This window comes from Cygnus olor, chromosome 1, assembly GCF_009769625.2.
Source record: "Cygnus olor isolate bCygOlo1 chromosome 1, bCygOlo1.pri.v2, whole genome shotgun sequence".
Lineage (NCBI taxonomy): Eukaryota > Metazoa > Chordata > Aves > Anseriformes > Anatidae > Cygnus > Cygnus olor.
This window is the reverse complement of record NC_049169.1, coordinates 64361411-64377263: the sequence shown is the minus strand read 5'-3', so window position 1 is coordinate 64377263 and position 15853 is coordinate 64361411. Positions and strand designations below refer to the sequence as shown.

General features: G+C 43.9%; 1 protein-coding gene across 5 annotated transcripts in view; it reads right to left on the bottom strand.

Annotated features, from left to right (window-relative positions):
* Positions 1–8676: 8676 nt before the first annotated feature.
* The window catches only part of OVCH1 (ovochymase 1), a 39776-nt gene continuing 32599 nt past the window's right edge, over positions 8677–15853 (bottom strand). For 2 of the 5 annotated variants that reach the window (XM_040561893.1, XM_040561903.1), the window contains 7 exons: positions 15334–15498; positions 14577–14609; positions 13802–14009; positions 12842–13002; positions 11450–11548; positions 10230–10363; positions 8678–10060 (listed from right to left, as the gene is read on the bottom strand). In XM_040561893.1, the coding sequence (XP_040417827.1) occupies positions 9896–10060; positions 10230–10363; positions 11450–11548; positions 12842–13002; positions 13802–14009; positions 14577–14609; positions 15334–15498 (965 nt within the window). In that variant the 3' untranslated portion in view covers positions 8678–9895. Of the gene's footprint in view, positions 10061–10229; positions 10364–11449; positions 11549–12841; positions 13003–13801; positions 14010–14576; positions 14610–15333; positions 15499–15853 lie in introns of all 5 variants that reach the window. The other 3 variants (XM_040561913.1, XM_040561911.1, XM_040561921.1) reach the window with 3 other exon arrangements.

Below are 15853 nucleotides of genomic sequence, written 5' to 3'. Positions count from 1 at the left end.
TCTGCTATACAGAAGATTTTAAGAATTCTTGTGAAAAACACATCTTATCCCAACACGCAGGATATTTCTAAGCCTCACAGAAACAATGCTGTGAAAACATCTAGTCTTCCACAAATTAAAAACTTAGAATAAGCTGGGAAGAAAGACAAAGAGCTCTCCTGAGGGTGAAAGAGATGGTTAAAGATGGCTTCTCTCACCACAGGTCTAAAGAGTGCACTAAATCTAAAACACACCTGTTCCAAATAACTCCCATAAAGACCAGGAAAGAGAGAGAAAAACCTATGCATAGAGGCTCCAGTAATCAAAATGACAGCAAAATTTAGCTTTAGTACAGTATATCTCCCATTATTTCATCAGTTATTTTTTAGACAATATCTTTTATTACACATGCTTTTTACAAGGGTCCTATATTTTTTTAGGGGCTTTGTCAAAAGCATGCTTCCTTTTAAGATAGCGAAAGCTACTTTTGAGATGGCTGCTCCTAAATTGTCTAAGGCAGAACAGAATATAGCTTTCTTTTGTTGGGGGGAGGGAGAGGATGAGCGGGTTTAAGAGGGTCATATTTCTTTTAATGTAGCTGGACAGGTTTTCTTTCAGCAGAAGTAGATTTAAAAAGTATTTGTTGCTATATCATCTCATTTCATACTCAGAAATTGCTTTTTAGAAAATATAAATCAGTGGGCAATATAGAAGGGAAAGCCGACACTTAATCTCAGACTCTGGGGTGTAAAAGCATTTAACTCCGGTGCTGCATATTTGCAACGTTTGCTGTTCGCATCCTCAAAAGCTTCTAGAAGGAACAGAATGATGCAGGTTGTATTCCCACAAACAGCGACTTCCCTAGTCCAAAATACGTTTTATCAAGGGAACAGATATAATACAGGTTGCAGAGATAGACACATCTAGCACAGGCTGCGGCTTGTTTCCAAGAGAACCAAGCACTGTTATCATGAACGCATTGCATAATGGAATCTCAAGATCTGAGGAAAACAGCTAGTGAAAGAGCTCATCAATATCTCCCACACTAGCTGGGTTGGAAGATTTATCCTTCAGCCAGTTTCCTCTCAGATGGGGAGCCATGGAGCTGCTTGTCGCTCAGCAGGCTCCATCCCTATCGCACGGTTCTGTTAAAGCACCTCATCTCACATACAGAAACCAACAGCAAGCTCATTTTCTTTTTCCTCTATCTGAGCACTACATGGGACAACACACAGCTTCTAAAACAGATGCAGGATTATTTGTTTGTTTTTCCCTCCAGCTGGAGGCCAGTCCATAGCAGTGTTCCCAGTGGAGCTGATACTATTTAACATCATCATTAATGACCTGAGTGAGGAGGCATTCAAACCTGGGAAGAGTGGTTGATATACCAGAGGGTTGTGCTGCCATCCAGAAGGACCTCATCAGGCTGGAGAAACGGGCTGACAGGAACCTTATGAAGGTCAGCAAGGCAAAGTGCAAAATCCTGTACTTGAGGAGGAACAACCCTACGCACCAGTACACACTAGGAGAAAGAAGGCTCAACAGGCTCTTATCCAGGTGTATAAATATCTGATAAGAGGGAGTAAAGAAGACATAGCCAGGCTCTTCTAGCATTGGAATGATAAGAAAAAAAATGGGCTGAAATATAGGAAATTCCACTTAAAAGAAAGAAAAACTTTTTTTAATTATTTTTATTATGAGGGTGGTTGGACACTGGCACAGGCTGACCAGAGGAGTCATGGAGTCTCCATCCTTGGAGATACTCAAAACCTGACTAGACACTCCCCTTGGCAACCTGTTCCAGGTGATCCAACTCTGAGCAAGAGCTTGGACTGGAAACCTCCAGAGATGCCTTCACACCTCAGTGATTCTGCAGTGATCATGGTCAGCCTCACCCCAGGCAGCCAGACCAACCGGGCTCATTCTCAGGGCATTTTCTGCCTAAGGCAGCAGTGAACATCAACCTTTTTAGAGCACTTCTGTGCCAGATGCTAGTCCAGAGCTACAGCCCTAGAACAGCAAGTAAACCTCTAGTAGGCTTTCAATGCACCATTTTTTGATGATTTTAATTCTACCCTCAAGATGAGTCAGAGTTGGAAGTTTTGCTGAATTCTAGATTAGGGTGTCTCGGAAGACCAAGAAAAACTTCATGATTTATTCTGTTGGCCAGTAGAGGGAGGAAAGAGAAAGAAAATGGAAAGAAAGTCCTTTGTGATTTTCTGAGGCTGAATATCAATTCTCTTTCATATTGGCACCAGGACTTTGTAGCCTCAGGGCCAAACCCTTGCTCATCAGAGCTATGATAATAGATAAAACCAGATGAGTTTTAGTCATTCTTCAGGCACTCTAGCCACACGGAACAGCCTGCTATGTGGTTGTACTCCTAATATCAAGGAGTGAATCCAGCTGTAATCCTTGCTGACAGCTGACTTATCATCGTGGACAACTGAACTCAGCACAGGTTTCCCCACACCTAGAATTGCATTTGATGCATTAAAGCCTGCCTCATTTAGTTTTCTGCCCCACTAGCAAGGTTGTGAAGTGATCAAATATGACCCCTCTGTCCATTTACAAGGATGGTCTCTGATAGAAAGTGAGGAGAAAGTTTCCTCCCAGCAACTACCCCTGAACTGTGTCCTGGACTGAACGGGGAGGGCAGCAAGATCCCCCTCCTGCCCTAAGCTGCCTGTTGCTTCCAACATCTCTCCACTGGTCTCTACCCTCCTGCTAGCCTATTGCTAGGCAAGGTAAGGACTTGCTAAGCGTTTCGTTCACATTATATATAATACTAAAACAAGTAATTTTAGCCTGGGCCTGCCCACCAATTCTAGCAGTTACATTTATATGCTGGGGTTTGGGTTGTTATTTTTCACCCTGGCTACATAGCAACAGCTTATAAATGATAAATTTAATGATGAGTGTTATTGATGGAAAAAATTAGGAAAATAAATTATAGTTTGATCTAAAATTAGACCATCCCTGTCTGTGTCTGAGTTCAAATGCTGTTATTCACTTGGTTCTGGCCCCAGCATGAATAGGACACGGGTTGCACTGCTGCACCAACACTCTTCTGAAGTAAAGCAGCATGAGCTGCACCAGACACCTTCATTAGTCCCTCTTCTCCAGAAGTCCACAGTGGTGGTTTTAAGAGTTCTGCTCACAAAATAGTATTTCCAGGAGTGCATAAATGCTGTAGAGTCCCAAGTGCAATTTTCAGAACTGAATGTATGGTGCGTAAAAGCCAATCAACCCTCAGTGACAGTTTCTTCTGCATATAATTGTCTCATAAATGGCCCTTCGGAAAAGTCTTGCTCAGGCTTGAGCCTGGCTCCTGATTGAGATGTCTGTGAAACTGCTGCCTGAGATTTGCAACTTGCTATGCACACTCAGTTACTCAGATAAAAACCTTTCCTAGAGCATGAAAAATGCATACCCTTTGGAAATCTTTCAATAGAAAAATGATGAAGAGTCTCTCCCCTTCTCTCCTTGCTTTGTTATTTTAATGGGTCAAAAGTTCCTCCCAGCTGCATTTCACAGCAAATGAAGAAACGTGTGTTGTATGGCACAGGTTAGAGGTGTGACACAACCAAGGATGGAGCACATCCTTCTCAGAGTTTAATCTAAACTTCAGATGAACACAGTGGCATGTCCACGTGGTGGCAGCAGAGGAGGCAAGTGAGAAACCAGCCGGGCGGCTACCCAAACCCAGACAGAAGCCTAAGCACCAGCTCAATGACAAGCACTCATTGACAATGACCTGGCACTATCTTCAGGTCAAAGTGTATGTCCATGCATACAGTGCCCCGTGCAGCCCTAAAGGCCCCTTTTCCCTCTCAGCACCTAGCATTACCTAGAAGTGAGGAGCGGGTTTCACCAGCTGGAAAAGGGCAGCGAGAAGGGGCAGGGTTTCCCTCTGTTCTCCAGAGGCACAGCCACGTAGCTGCATATGGCCTGCGCAGTGTGTATTAGTAATGTGACATCCACCCATAAGGAGAAGCTCACTGTTGTCCATACCTCTGGGAAATAATCTCAGCTTTACAGAAGCCTGCAGCAGCTCACTTGCCTTTGCTCAAGCAGCACGGAATAGCTGAGAAAAATAAAAAAAAATGGGGGCTGTTTCGACCCACAGCCTTGTACAGGAACTGCAGGACAGGGGTAAGCCGTGTTGAACCCACACTATACAGCATCCTTCACAGAACAAGCTGGCCCTACAGTTATTACCCAGCCCCTCGCCACGTGCATGCACACACTCCTCATCTCTCTCCCAGGAAGGCTGTTTCAGCTGTCACAGATCAAGGATAAAGAAAAATGAGCTTAATAAAAACAGAGGCAGACACAAAAAACCCTCAAGCAACTAAATCATGGTTTTCTAGTAGCAGAAATAGATGGTATAATTGAGTCTGTTGCGTCTTTTTAAAAGTCAGCTCTGCTTCACCTCTTGCAAGCCAGCGAGGTGCATCCTTTCTTCTGCCCCACCACTACGAAAGGCTCCTGTAGCCAAACAAAGCACGCAGCAGTCCCCAGGCTCCTCTCCAGCAGAACTGGGTGGGTATTTCCATTCAGGTCACCCCTGCACAGATCTCCAGGGAGCTGCAACATATGCTTTTGCTAAATTTTGTGCTTTTACTTTGGAGCAAATAAAATGTATGAATTTCAGCCAAGCTAGAGCAGGGAGTGATAAAGCAAGGTAGCCCTGTTACCTTCTGCAGGAACTGTATTTTCTCATCAATTACTGGGATGAGGAAGGGGACAACTGCAAAGGAATTTGACTCAATTCACCCCTGTTTAAGTGGTTTCCTTTCCTGATCATAAAGTGAGAATAGACTCCTCACAACTGGTTTCGTTACCAGGTGTCCCCCATGCTGTGCCCACAGCGAGGTGAGCTCCTTTTCTGACCTGCACACTGCCACCAGGAGCTCAACACCGACTGGCCTGGGCAGCCACCTACTAAGCACTCCCAGTTCCTCAGGAAGGCACCTTCATGTCTGATGGAGCACATGGTCACTGGGACACAGGAAAGCATTAATGTAGTTTTCTGTAGGGCCTGGAGCTGACTGCTGACATTAGTGTTTGGGGTAGCTCTTTGTCATGCAGATATGAAGCCTGGTTTCAACACCATCTGTGCTTGCCCTTAAGTAGGATTCCTCCCCATAATCAGTGCAAGAGAGAGGAAGTTGCAGTGTTTAGGGACCCTGGGGCATCTGTACTTGACTGTCTTCACTGATGAACTGCAAGTCTTCATTCAGGATCCATTTCTACTCTCCAATCTATCGCTAGAGCTTTGTCACCCCAAAATGAGCCTTCCACATCGTCCTCTTCTGCTCCTGTTTGCAAATGTAAGCATGGACACATGATTTTAAAGCATGGTTTGCTCCTGGCATCGTGCATACACAGCTCAGTTCCTGTTCTCTCCTTTTAGCGCACACTCCTCAGTTCTAATCTCTAAGATCATTCACCGTACCCTGTGATGTCCTATCAGTCCCATCCCCCTTTGGGTACTAAATCTCATACACGAATAGAAGTTATATACAGCTTAGGGGCCACGCTGGAAACATTTATCTGAATGCAATGGGAGGCAGCACATCACTTGCCAGGAGCTGTCCACTACGATTTGTTGTAGCGAGCAGACACCTACCCACAACACACTGATTTCCAAGAGGAAATGCGAAGCACTTAAATCTAGCACAATTCAGCCTTGTTAGTCAGAGATAGCAGTATAAACATCTCACAAATTACCATAGACTCTCTTGTACATCAGTGGGGGTGATACAGGGTGACAACATTTCTACCAGATACCTCAGACAAGGAAGAGATGAGATCTGGAGCCTTAGACCGTGCTTTAAAACCACATGGGAGTACAACAAGAGTCAGCATAGCTAAACACAGGATAAGTCAGTTAGCCATATCAATACTCACAGCCAATTTCAAAAGGCATTTTGAATACAAGAGAAGCCAGATCCCACCCGCTTTGCTGAAGTCCCAGCAGATTTCCCCCTTATACGATCATCCTTTTCAATAGACTGGTTAGAAGTTAGTATTTATTAAGCCAGAGACCACTATTATCTCTCAAAGAAATCAAACTATTTATGCTCCCCTTGATACACATGAATTTCAGGATCTGCTAGTCAGCAATAGATTTTTGCTGCTTTTTACAGAAATAGGGCATTTAATGGGTCCATTCAGGAATAGCAGCCAAGCAACTTTAAGTTCCTCTTGAGCAGGCAGGCCCAGCTAATTTCAAAATGGATTGCTCTGCAAAGGAAGGATAGAACTTCCCAGATCACAGAAATGGTTTACAGGGCCAAGTCTCACATAAAATAGTCTCTTGGTGAGAGCTAAAGAGTTTTAAAGTGTGTCAGAGAAACCATTAGGCAATAAAAATTCATGGAGCAATTTTGCCAAAGAAAAAGCATAAATAAGAAGTGCATCATTTCTCTCCCAGACTTTCTCACCAGTCAGCTGCATTCAAAGAGGTATGCCACAGCTAGTCAAACCAAAGGCAATTAAAAGTGTTGGCTGTCTTATATCAAACTTTCAGCTTGTACTCATGCACTTTAATGAGAAAGTTAGCAATTATATAAATGGTGCTACTAAACACAGGGAGAGCAAGGAGTACATCAAGCATAGACTGAATCCTCTGTGCGTCTTGAGGAAGAAAAATAGCAGCTGATCCTTATTTGTGCGTGGGTGCATTCACTCTGTATATCCAAAGAAAACACACACAAAGAACTGGCTCTTGCAAGGAAACGTATATGCTAAAACAGCTTCCAGACAGTTCAGAGGAGGGAAAAGCAGCATCTCATCTACTTTTCTTCAAGGACATACTGATCTTACTGATCTGCTTTTGAGTTTGTAAGTTTTAGCTATGTCAAATGTTACAGATTCTTCCCAGAGGGCTTTCAGCCTGTATACAAATAAGGCATGCTACTTGGAGCATTCTACTTGGAGCATTAAAAGGAAGAAATCTGAGCCCCAACATTAAGGACAAGCTATTCTGAGAGAAAAGTAATCAAAACACTGATTTTTTTTTTCTTTTGAAAAAACTTCATGCCCCTCATCTTAAACCAGCACTTGCTAAAATGAAAAGAAAATGTTTATTCAATCAGCAGCTTGCAGTTTAATGATGAACTGCTTTTAAGGGAAGATAAAATCCACAAAGCAAGATTGTGAAAGCAGGACAACATTGCTGTTGCAATTAAGCAGAATATGCCTTTTTGATAAGAGAATCAACTTTGTTCGATAACTGCTAATGCTAGGACATTTCTAGAAACATCAGGCCATGTTGTGTTCATGACTACTGAAAAAATTAACAAGATGACCATCTGAGATTTCATAGTTCCACTTCTTGTGCCATGAAAAATAGCTAGACATGCTTGAGTGCTGTGAGTGCAATGCCAAGCAGGAGCCCTTCCTCTCCCTCTAAACCTTGAGATACAAACCCCAGAGTAAGCCAGGTTGGCATGAATTGCACTGATGGGCTATTGGAGGAGAGCTTGCCTTCTGATTTTGAACACCTGTGCTGGCAGCATAGTCAAAACACACAAGAGTTATGTCTGGTACAGTATACTTATTTTGCCCTCTTTAAATGGAAAGAAGTCACTGTAGAACTAGAGAAAAGAGCTTGCTAGGATTTATGCTTTCAGGAAATACTTGTCACTAATTATGAAACTCCACTTTCCCTACCCATCCATCCCTTTCTCTTCAGTATCTCTCTTCTTTCAAAAAGGTGCAAGTACAAGTAATTCTTGGTTCTGATGCTCTCTTTTCCACCCATGAGTAAATTTACAGAACGAGAGCCAGACTTGCTTGTCGAAAGCTGGAGGAAAAACTTCACTGTAGGCAGTGCTGTACCTCACAGTGGACTGGAGACTCCCTCTTCTCTTACCAGACGTCTCTGCATCAAACAGATGGTCCATAAGGAAAGCAAGCAGCAGATCTTGAGGGACGGTGTAAACAGCAGATGCCCTACATGCTCATTTTAATTCTAGCTCCGCGCTAAAAGCCCACATTTTATATAAATAACACTTCCCTTACCAGGTCAGTAGTTATCCCCTTAGTAGCTGGCTGCCCACTTACAGATGAGTAAAGAAAAAAATAAGATCAAATGAACATTAATTGCTTTTTTTTTTCAGCTTTACCTAAGTTTTCCTAACACTTTCCTCCCAGTGAAATTTAAGCTACAGAATTCCCCCAGGGCAGACAAGGGGTTGGTTCCTGCTGCCTCCACGAGTGCACCCCAAAGATTGGTCTCGTGCTGCAGCTCTGCCCAGCTCCCAGGGGCTGAGCAGCACCATACCTGGGACGAGGCTGCACGTCCTCATTTTGGATGTCAGTTACTGGCAGGTCAGGAGTCCTGGGAACAGGTTTCCTTCTCTCTACTTGCCTGCCACCAAGAACAGTGGGTGACTGACGCATCCTACCCCTTGCAGCTGTAAAGATTTCAGCAAGTAGGTTATTCACCCACTGCTGCACACATTTTCACAATACAAAAGCTCTGCAGTCTGCAATGCAGCACTGAATTACAAGCCCTAAGTTGCACAGCTGAAAATGCAGTGGGGAAATCACATCTTTGAGCCAAAACCCACACCATGGTTGCTGTCATGGTGGCAGAGCAATTTATTTTATTTTATTTTTTTTTTAAGTTAGTTATAACACAAGTCAGTCATCAGCAATGACAGCCTGACAAATACTGCAATTTACAGCTCCACTAGTTCAGGGGAACTATTATTTCTGTAAAGATTGACTGATGCTTTCTGACTTCTGCTAGCATATTTGAGGTTTTCTTCCAAAAGTAGCATGGGACAGGGACTAAAGAGAGAAAGGCTTCTTTAAAGCAGCAGAGACTAGTATTTAGTAAGTCAAAAGGTCACGCGCAACTTTTAATTTATTAAACTATTGTACTTGAATAGCATGTGGTATAAGAGTAGGCTGTAGTTCTTTAGCCATTTTGGCAGTAGATGGTGGCCAAGGTTCCAGCCATGAGGTTGCTTCATCACAAACACTCCTGCATTCATATTTTCATATTTAAGGAGACTAACACATAGCAGAGACTAGAACAGAGCATCCTATCCTCTGTTTAAAGGACAGATTTGTATGTCATGCACAATAGTGCTGAAACCAGAAGAGATTGATGTAGGCAATAGAAGTTTCCTGGCTTGTAATTCAGTGATATATGCTTGTAGGCTTTATTCACAAATACACTTCACTTCCAAGTCTAGTTTTTAAGCTACCAGCTAAAGAATTAGGTAAGTCAGCCACCCCTTTTCCCTCCTCAAGAATTTAGTGTTTATCCAAAAGTATAGTTAAAGCCTTCCATTAAAAAAAAGAAAAAAGCACCCCAACTCCTCACAAATTGAGTTGTGTCAGCATGACCTTTCTAATATTAGACAAAGCTAAGAGCTTGTCATAGATGAAGCTCTTCAAAACTTGAAAGTATATTTACAATAGATGAGCCATCATACCAAATTCCAGATTGCTGAAAAGGAAGCAAAGTACCACTGTTGCTAAAGCAGTTCATCTTAGCTATCCATGCTATGGCAATGGCATTTTAAAAACGACTTACCTCTGGTAAATCAGGTTATCTGAGATGATCTGAGATGAGCAGGGGTTACCAATTTTGTTTTGACAGATGAGTACGAGTTGTGTAGAGGACTTGACATTAAGCATGCACCTAACCACTGAAAAAGCATACATTTCCTACGCACCTCTCTGTAACTAAATTTATCATCTCAGAGCTATGGCATCACAAGTTGTGCTGCAGTAAAAAGATTTCTAAAACTGAGTGCTCAAGGTGGAGCTTTCAAACTAGAAGTTTACAGGAAGGTGACCTGAATCACAAATATTTACCCAACATACTCCACAATCTCTTTATTGAGGAATAACAAATGAACACCTGAAAGCCTCCTGTTCAAGTTAATCAAATTTTTTGGTTTGTGACTGATGAAATCCAGTTTCTGTAGGCAGAAACCTTGGTGTAGACTGCTGGTGACTCTGGATGGCAGTTGTCACTGGCCCAGCTTGCAATACCGACCAGCTTATAATGCCCATGGGTCCCACAGATAAGCGGCCATCCAGAGTCCCCCTGAGAGAAGGAAGAGAGGAAGGAGAGAAAGAAAGCATAGAGTCACCACCCATCAGCAGCATCAAAAGCATTCAAATCCAGTAAGTTTAGGGAGGGCACAGCTTTGCACCCTGGCCTGAACAGATTCATTTGAGTACAGCATAGCACTCCCACCCCTTCAGTTACATACCATGCAAAAAGCTGCCTCAGCAGATCTTGCACAGATGTTGGTCTTTTCAATATTTTGTCCCCAGTAGCTCATACAGGCCTCATAGGAGAGGAGAGAAACCTCCACTTGTTGCAGCCTGGAACCCTGTTCCTCCTCTGGAAAATGCAACAGTGTCAGGTTGACTACCTAGGTAGGAGTCATGCCGCACCAACTGCCCCAACACCACTCCTGGTATTCATTTAGAGCTCTTTTGGGGACAGATCCCAACTTGAATATGTCACCCAATGTCACGTATGCTAATAAGTTTCTCTAATAAGTTTCAGAAGAACATGTCTCTCTCTCTCCACAGTCATCCCAAGCCAGCTTGACTTTTGCCGTCAGTGCAGCTTGGAGCTTAGCCCCCTGAAGCTGGTTGACATGCGGCTGGCATAGGGATCAAGCTCATCAGCCAGGAGCTGTAATAGGATGGCAGTCACTGTTAGGAAGCATGCATAGTACATAAAACCCTACAGACCCTATACCTCTCCCTTGTCTTCCACAGAGGCCACCAGCAGACCAGAAAGGTTGGCCCAAGCCCCTAATAGCAAAGCCAGCACACCACCAGGGACAAAATACTCTAGCAGGGCATGGATGAGCACACCTTCTGGCAGCACCTCCAAGTCCACCATCACCCCGCCAGCTTTCCCAGATTAACCTCCAGCCAGCTGGTAGCTTGCTTCCTTTCCGCTATCTGTGCTAGACTGTGGCTCAGGGCCAGTGGGACAGGATGCAAACAGGCTGTTTTGGCTGTGTTCACTCACATGTGCCCTGCATCTCCTAGTGGATAGGTCAGCTGCTATTTGGAACTGAGGGGGTGGCACAGCCCTGTTCAGTTTGAAGATGGAGGAAGCAGTTTCTCCTCCCCTGGCACCAAGCTATCCCCAAGGAGAAAGGAGATGCTGTCACTGGGAGATATCACAGGCCAGAAGCCCCAGGCATCAAGACACTGTGAGAGTGATCTCATCTCCCATGAGTTCATTCCCCTTTGCTGAGCCTCCACCTTGGCTTTGCCTTTCCAGAAGTGGCTGCTTTCTGACAGAGAAGGCAGTCCAGCTCCTATCTGGAAATCATTTCACACACTGCAGGCAACATTTGAGGAAGGGATGGGGTGCAGATCATACCTAGCACTGCCCCCAGTCTGAGCTGTCACTGCCCTTGGCAGGCCATAGGTGCTCTCTCACGCCAGACCAAGGCACACTTACCATGAGCTCCTGCCTCTCCCCATCCTGCTGTTAAGCATCTTGCATCAGGGCTTACTTCTTCCCCGCTGCCTGCTAAGCAAGCCACCACTGCAGAATCGCCTGGGTTGGAAGGCAAGGTCTCCATCAGTGCCAGGAACAGCTCCCTTGCTCTTACCCCTGTCAGTCCCCTGCTTTTCTTGCCTCCTCTTAACTCACTGCTTTGCTCCCCCCTCCTCCCAGATATACCACAACGAGACTGCAAAACAGATGAGGCAGGGCTTTAATAATGTATATGTTCCCTCACTGTACGTGCTGAATGCCTGAGAGCACTGTTTTAATGAGTCAGATCTGGCTTTCTCCTAGCACCACTGTCTGAGGTCACAGCACAGTCAAACTGAACATCTTCTGAAGGCAGTTTCTGGAAGGTGAGAGAGGAGACCCTCCAAAACAGCACAGAACCAGGGACCTGGGGAAGATGCTTTCCTCAAGCCAGTTTGCCCCAGGATCTCTCTCCCTGAGGGCCAAAGCCCCATGATCAGTGCACATAGTTAGGCAGTGATTGGGGACTGTGGCATTTTCTGTGTGGGTACAGTCACCGTGACATACAGAGATCCACATGCTTATTTAGCCTCCTTATTCAATGTCCTGGTTTTGTGTACCAGTTCTGTCTAGATCACATTCCCCCATTACTTAAACACTCTCCCCTTTTCTTTCCCCAGGTCCTGCCCCAAGCTACACATAATATTAGCCAGAAAGATAACTTCTCTGCTCTATCCAAGTATTGCACTTGGTCATATAAAATCTAAATTATATAGTGCAACAAATTATTCCTCTAACAAGAATCTTCTAGGCATTTTAGGCAAAGGGCATAGGCAAAATATAAGCTTATTCTCCAAATTTCAGCCCCTATCTCAGGTACATTACTTTGTTACCAGCAGAAAGGTGACTATCATTAGTGCTGTGCATATAAACAGGGGGGAGGAATGGGAGGGCGTGTGGAACAGCTCCCCTGGGACATGCATGCTTCTTTTTGACTCATTAATTTTAATGGTCACAGTACAGCTGTGACAGGTTGGGAGACAGGTAGAACAGGAGAATAGCAAAGATCACCTAATCACATCTAGCTTGCACTTACACCTTAAAGTCACAGGCAACTTTGCTTGGATGAGCCTGCTTCAAAGCCTGCTTCTGCTGTCTTCAACATTCTTAATTCTCATGCTGTATTTCAGCCAGATAGGAAGCAAGTCTCCCCAAAAGCTTGCTGCTCGTTTTGCTCTTCGCATCCCTTACTGTAGAAGACAAATGCCCTCCCATCCCCCCTCACACACACACACACAACACTGTGCCCCATGTCAGAGTCTTGCTATAACTATTAACCCCATCACAGCTGAATGTACTGGGCCCAAGCAGTACCTGGCTTGATGGGTTTCTGCAGCTCCAGGAGTGCCAGGTCATTTGTGGAAGGAAAACCACTGAAGTTATAGTGAGCGTGCACAGCTTTCACAAGCACAGGGCTGTTACCCTTCACATTTGGCAATGAGTATATTTTTCCCAGGACTTTGTCCATCTGAGCACTGAACAACGAAAAAGAAAATCAAATGCATTTTCAGTCTAAGAAACTCCATAGTTCAACAGGAGGAGTCCAAAGTTCACGTGTAACATTTGCTGCCAGCAACACTCATGCTCCAAGACTTGTAACTTTACATCACAGGGATTCTTTTGGAAGTCCCAGCTGAGGTACCACTACTTTCTCTGCTGTACTGACAGAACTTTGACTTCCATCTACAAAGCCTTGCCCCAGTTACGATTAACACAGAGTCCAGAGGAGAGTCAGTTGCTCACCTTCTCAGGAATCAGATCCCAACGGGGACAGAACTTATATCAAAGCTACAGATCTGGGCTGTATAAATGCTTTGATGAAACATTCAAGACCAACACCACCATCACAGGTTTCTACATATAACAAAGATGAAGGTTCATCAGTATCACGTGACACCTCAGCCTAACTGGGGCTAGTAAATACATAGTGGGGGTCATAGACATAATGCAGGTGTCAGCAGTTTTGAGGGCAGATGTAGAGTTCTCCCAGGACTGCACATATATATATATATATATATTAAAAAAATATATATGTATATTACTAAAGTACACACCAAAGCCCAATACTCTATCTCTACTGCCACCACTGTCTGTGCTAGCAACATGAAAAACAGGGAGATATAAGCTACTGGAGAGCAGCTCAGGTTGTATGTAGACATGTGGGAAACAATAAGACTGTATGTATTTGCCATGAGTGACAAGAGAGCTTAGAAATTGACCAGCTCTTCACACTAACGAGCCTTCAGCATTCTTGGGTGAGAGGACATTGCCCACCTGAAGTTGCAGTGTGCAGCTGTCAGGACCCATTTTTCATCAATTAGAATGCCTCCACAGAAGTGGCGACCTTCATACTGCAGACTGGCCAGCCAGGGCCAGGACAGCAGGGCTGCCCCGCTGCTTTCACATATCTTAGGCTTCTCACGGGACTCCCCCAGTTCTTCTGTACTTGTTGCAGGCCCCAGCACAGGGAATGGATCCACTACTGGAAAAAAGCATTTGTCTGGAATTATTTCCTTGCTGGTGAATTGATGAGCTCCAACACCAAGCAAACACCAGACTTGTTCTGGACAGCCATGTCCAAAGCTTCCACGACAGCCCTTCAGTAGGACTGAAGTGTTTATACTGGAGACTTAGGAACACTTTGCTTTTCAAAAGAGAAGATATCCATCTATGCTATACCAAAAAAATAAAGACCCTAACTAATACCAGTTGAGCAAGGACTTGATACCTTAATACCTTGGATGTGTACAGGCTGGCCAACATGTTGTGGGTAAGTAGTTCTTCACAGGTTTTTCAGGAAGTCACATTTTGCAGGTGAGAAGTATTTCCTGACTTTTTTTTTTAGTCAAAACTGGTATTTATGAAGTGTTTCTTGCACAGTAAATCTCCATTTTCCAAAATTAGTTCACTAAAGTGTTCCCAACTGATTCCAGTAACAGCAAATTAAACAGTGCATAAATAAGTTGAATCCTACCACCACCAGCTTTCACTGATCACGAGAGGTGTTAGCATGAGAAAGGAAAGAAAACCAGAAATGAGCAGTATTTACTTGCTTCAGAAGTCGGTAATAGAGAGGATGAGTCTGGGGGGAAAAAAAAAATATAACAGAACATGACCATTCAATACTTGCCATTGGCAGAGCTGATTTGGAGAAGCCCATACAGAGCTTTAAGGACTGAGGTACAACATCCCCTATTCCCCTTCTTTCACAGTGGGGCTCTGGATCATGCCATGGAAGCCAAACTTTTTTTTTTAATGTATAACAGGCTCCCTTTATCCTTTTTCTTTGCCCCAGGAAAAGGCATAGCCCTCTAGTAAGAGCAGTGAAGCTCTCAAGCAAACATTAGCACAGATGGATTAAACTGTTTGGCTTTCTGCTTCCTGTTTACAGTGTCAGGTTCCAGATAGTGGTTATTAATTAATCAGAGATCAGATACATGGTGAGACTAATAGTTCTTCCCAATATACATCTATTTTAAATTAGTTTTTTGGTTGCCCATTTTTAAGGAAACACCCATTCCTCAGGAACATTTCTATATTTGGCTCAGTAACTGTGAGAACTGTGGAGATACAAGGACTACCACCTAACACAAAGTGCTTGGCATGAGCACTGAGTTAACTTACTGCAGTTTTGGATACATGAGAACACAGAAGAATATCTTGACACCATCTTAGGGCAATTGTTTTAGGCAAAGTACCTTTAGCAAAAAATCATTACACATTTGCCTGTCTGTAACCCTCAGTACTACTTTAGCAACAGGACTTCTTTGTGAAGCAGACACGGAAAGACCCAGAACATTACTTACATTGGCTACCATCTTCCAGCTCGTTTTGTGTTGGCTGCAGATACAGCTCTTCAAGAAGGATTTTGAAGCCTCTGTATCCTACAGATTCATCAGTTCTGAAGTGAAGGGTCAGGAAGCTGCTACTAGAAAACACACTAAAAGATTTTCTCTGGCCACATAAGCTAGCTGGAGGAAAGAAAAAATAAGTACTGCAGTTGAGTGTAAAATTGTACTTTGCAACAACTACAGTCCCTATACTTATTATTTCCAGGGACATATCTTTAATCCAAACCATTTGGTACTGGAAGAGGTTAGTGATGCCAAGATGGCTCTGAGGTCTTGGGGTCTTTCAAGAGGTATGCCTCCCGTGGTCTATGAAACATCACTCCCTGCTCAAGCTGAAGAACTGAAGCCTAGTGCAACAGCCAAATTGCTCCCATGCTCTACATGAATGTGCATCTCATACTTTAGTGAGATTACTTCAGCAACCTGTTCCCTAAATATCTATGTACGTGGGAAGAGAAAGGGAGGAGACAGTGGG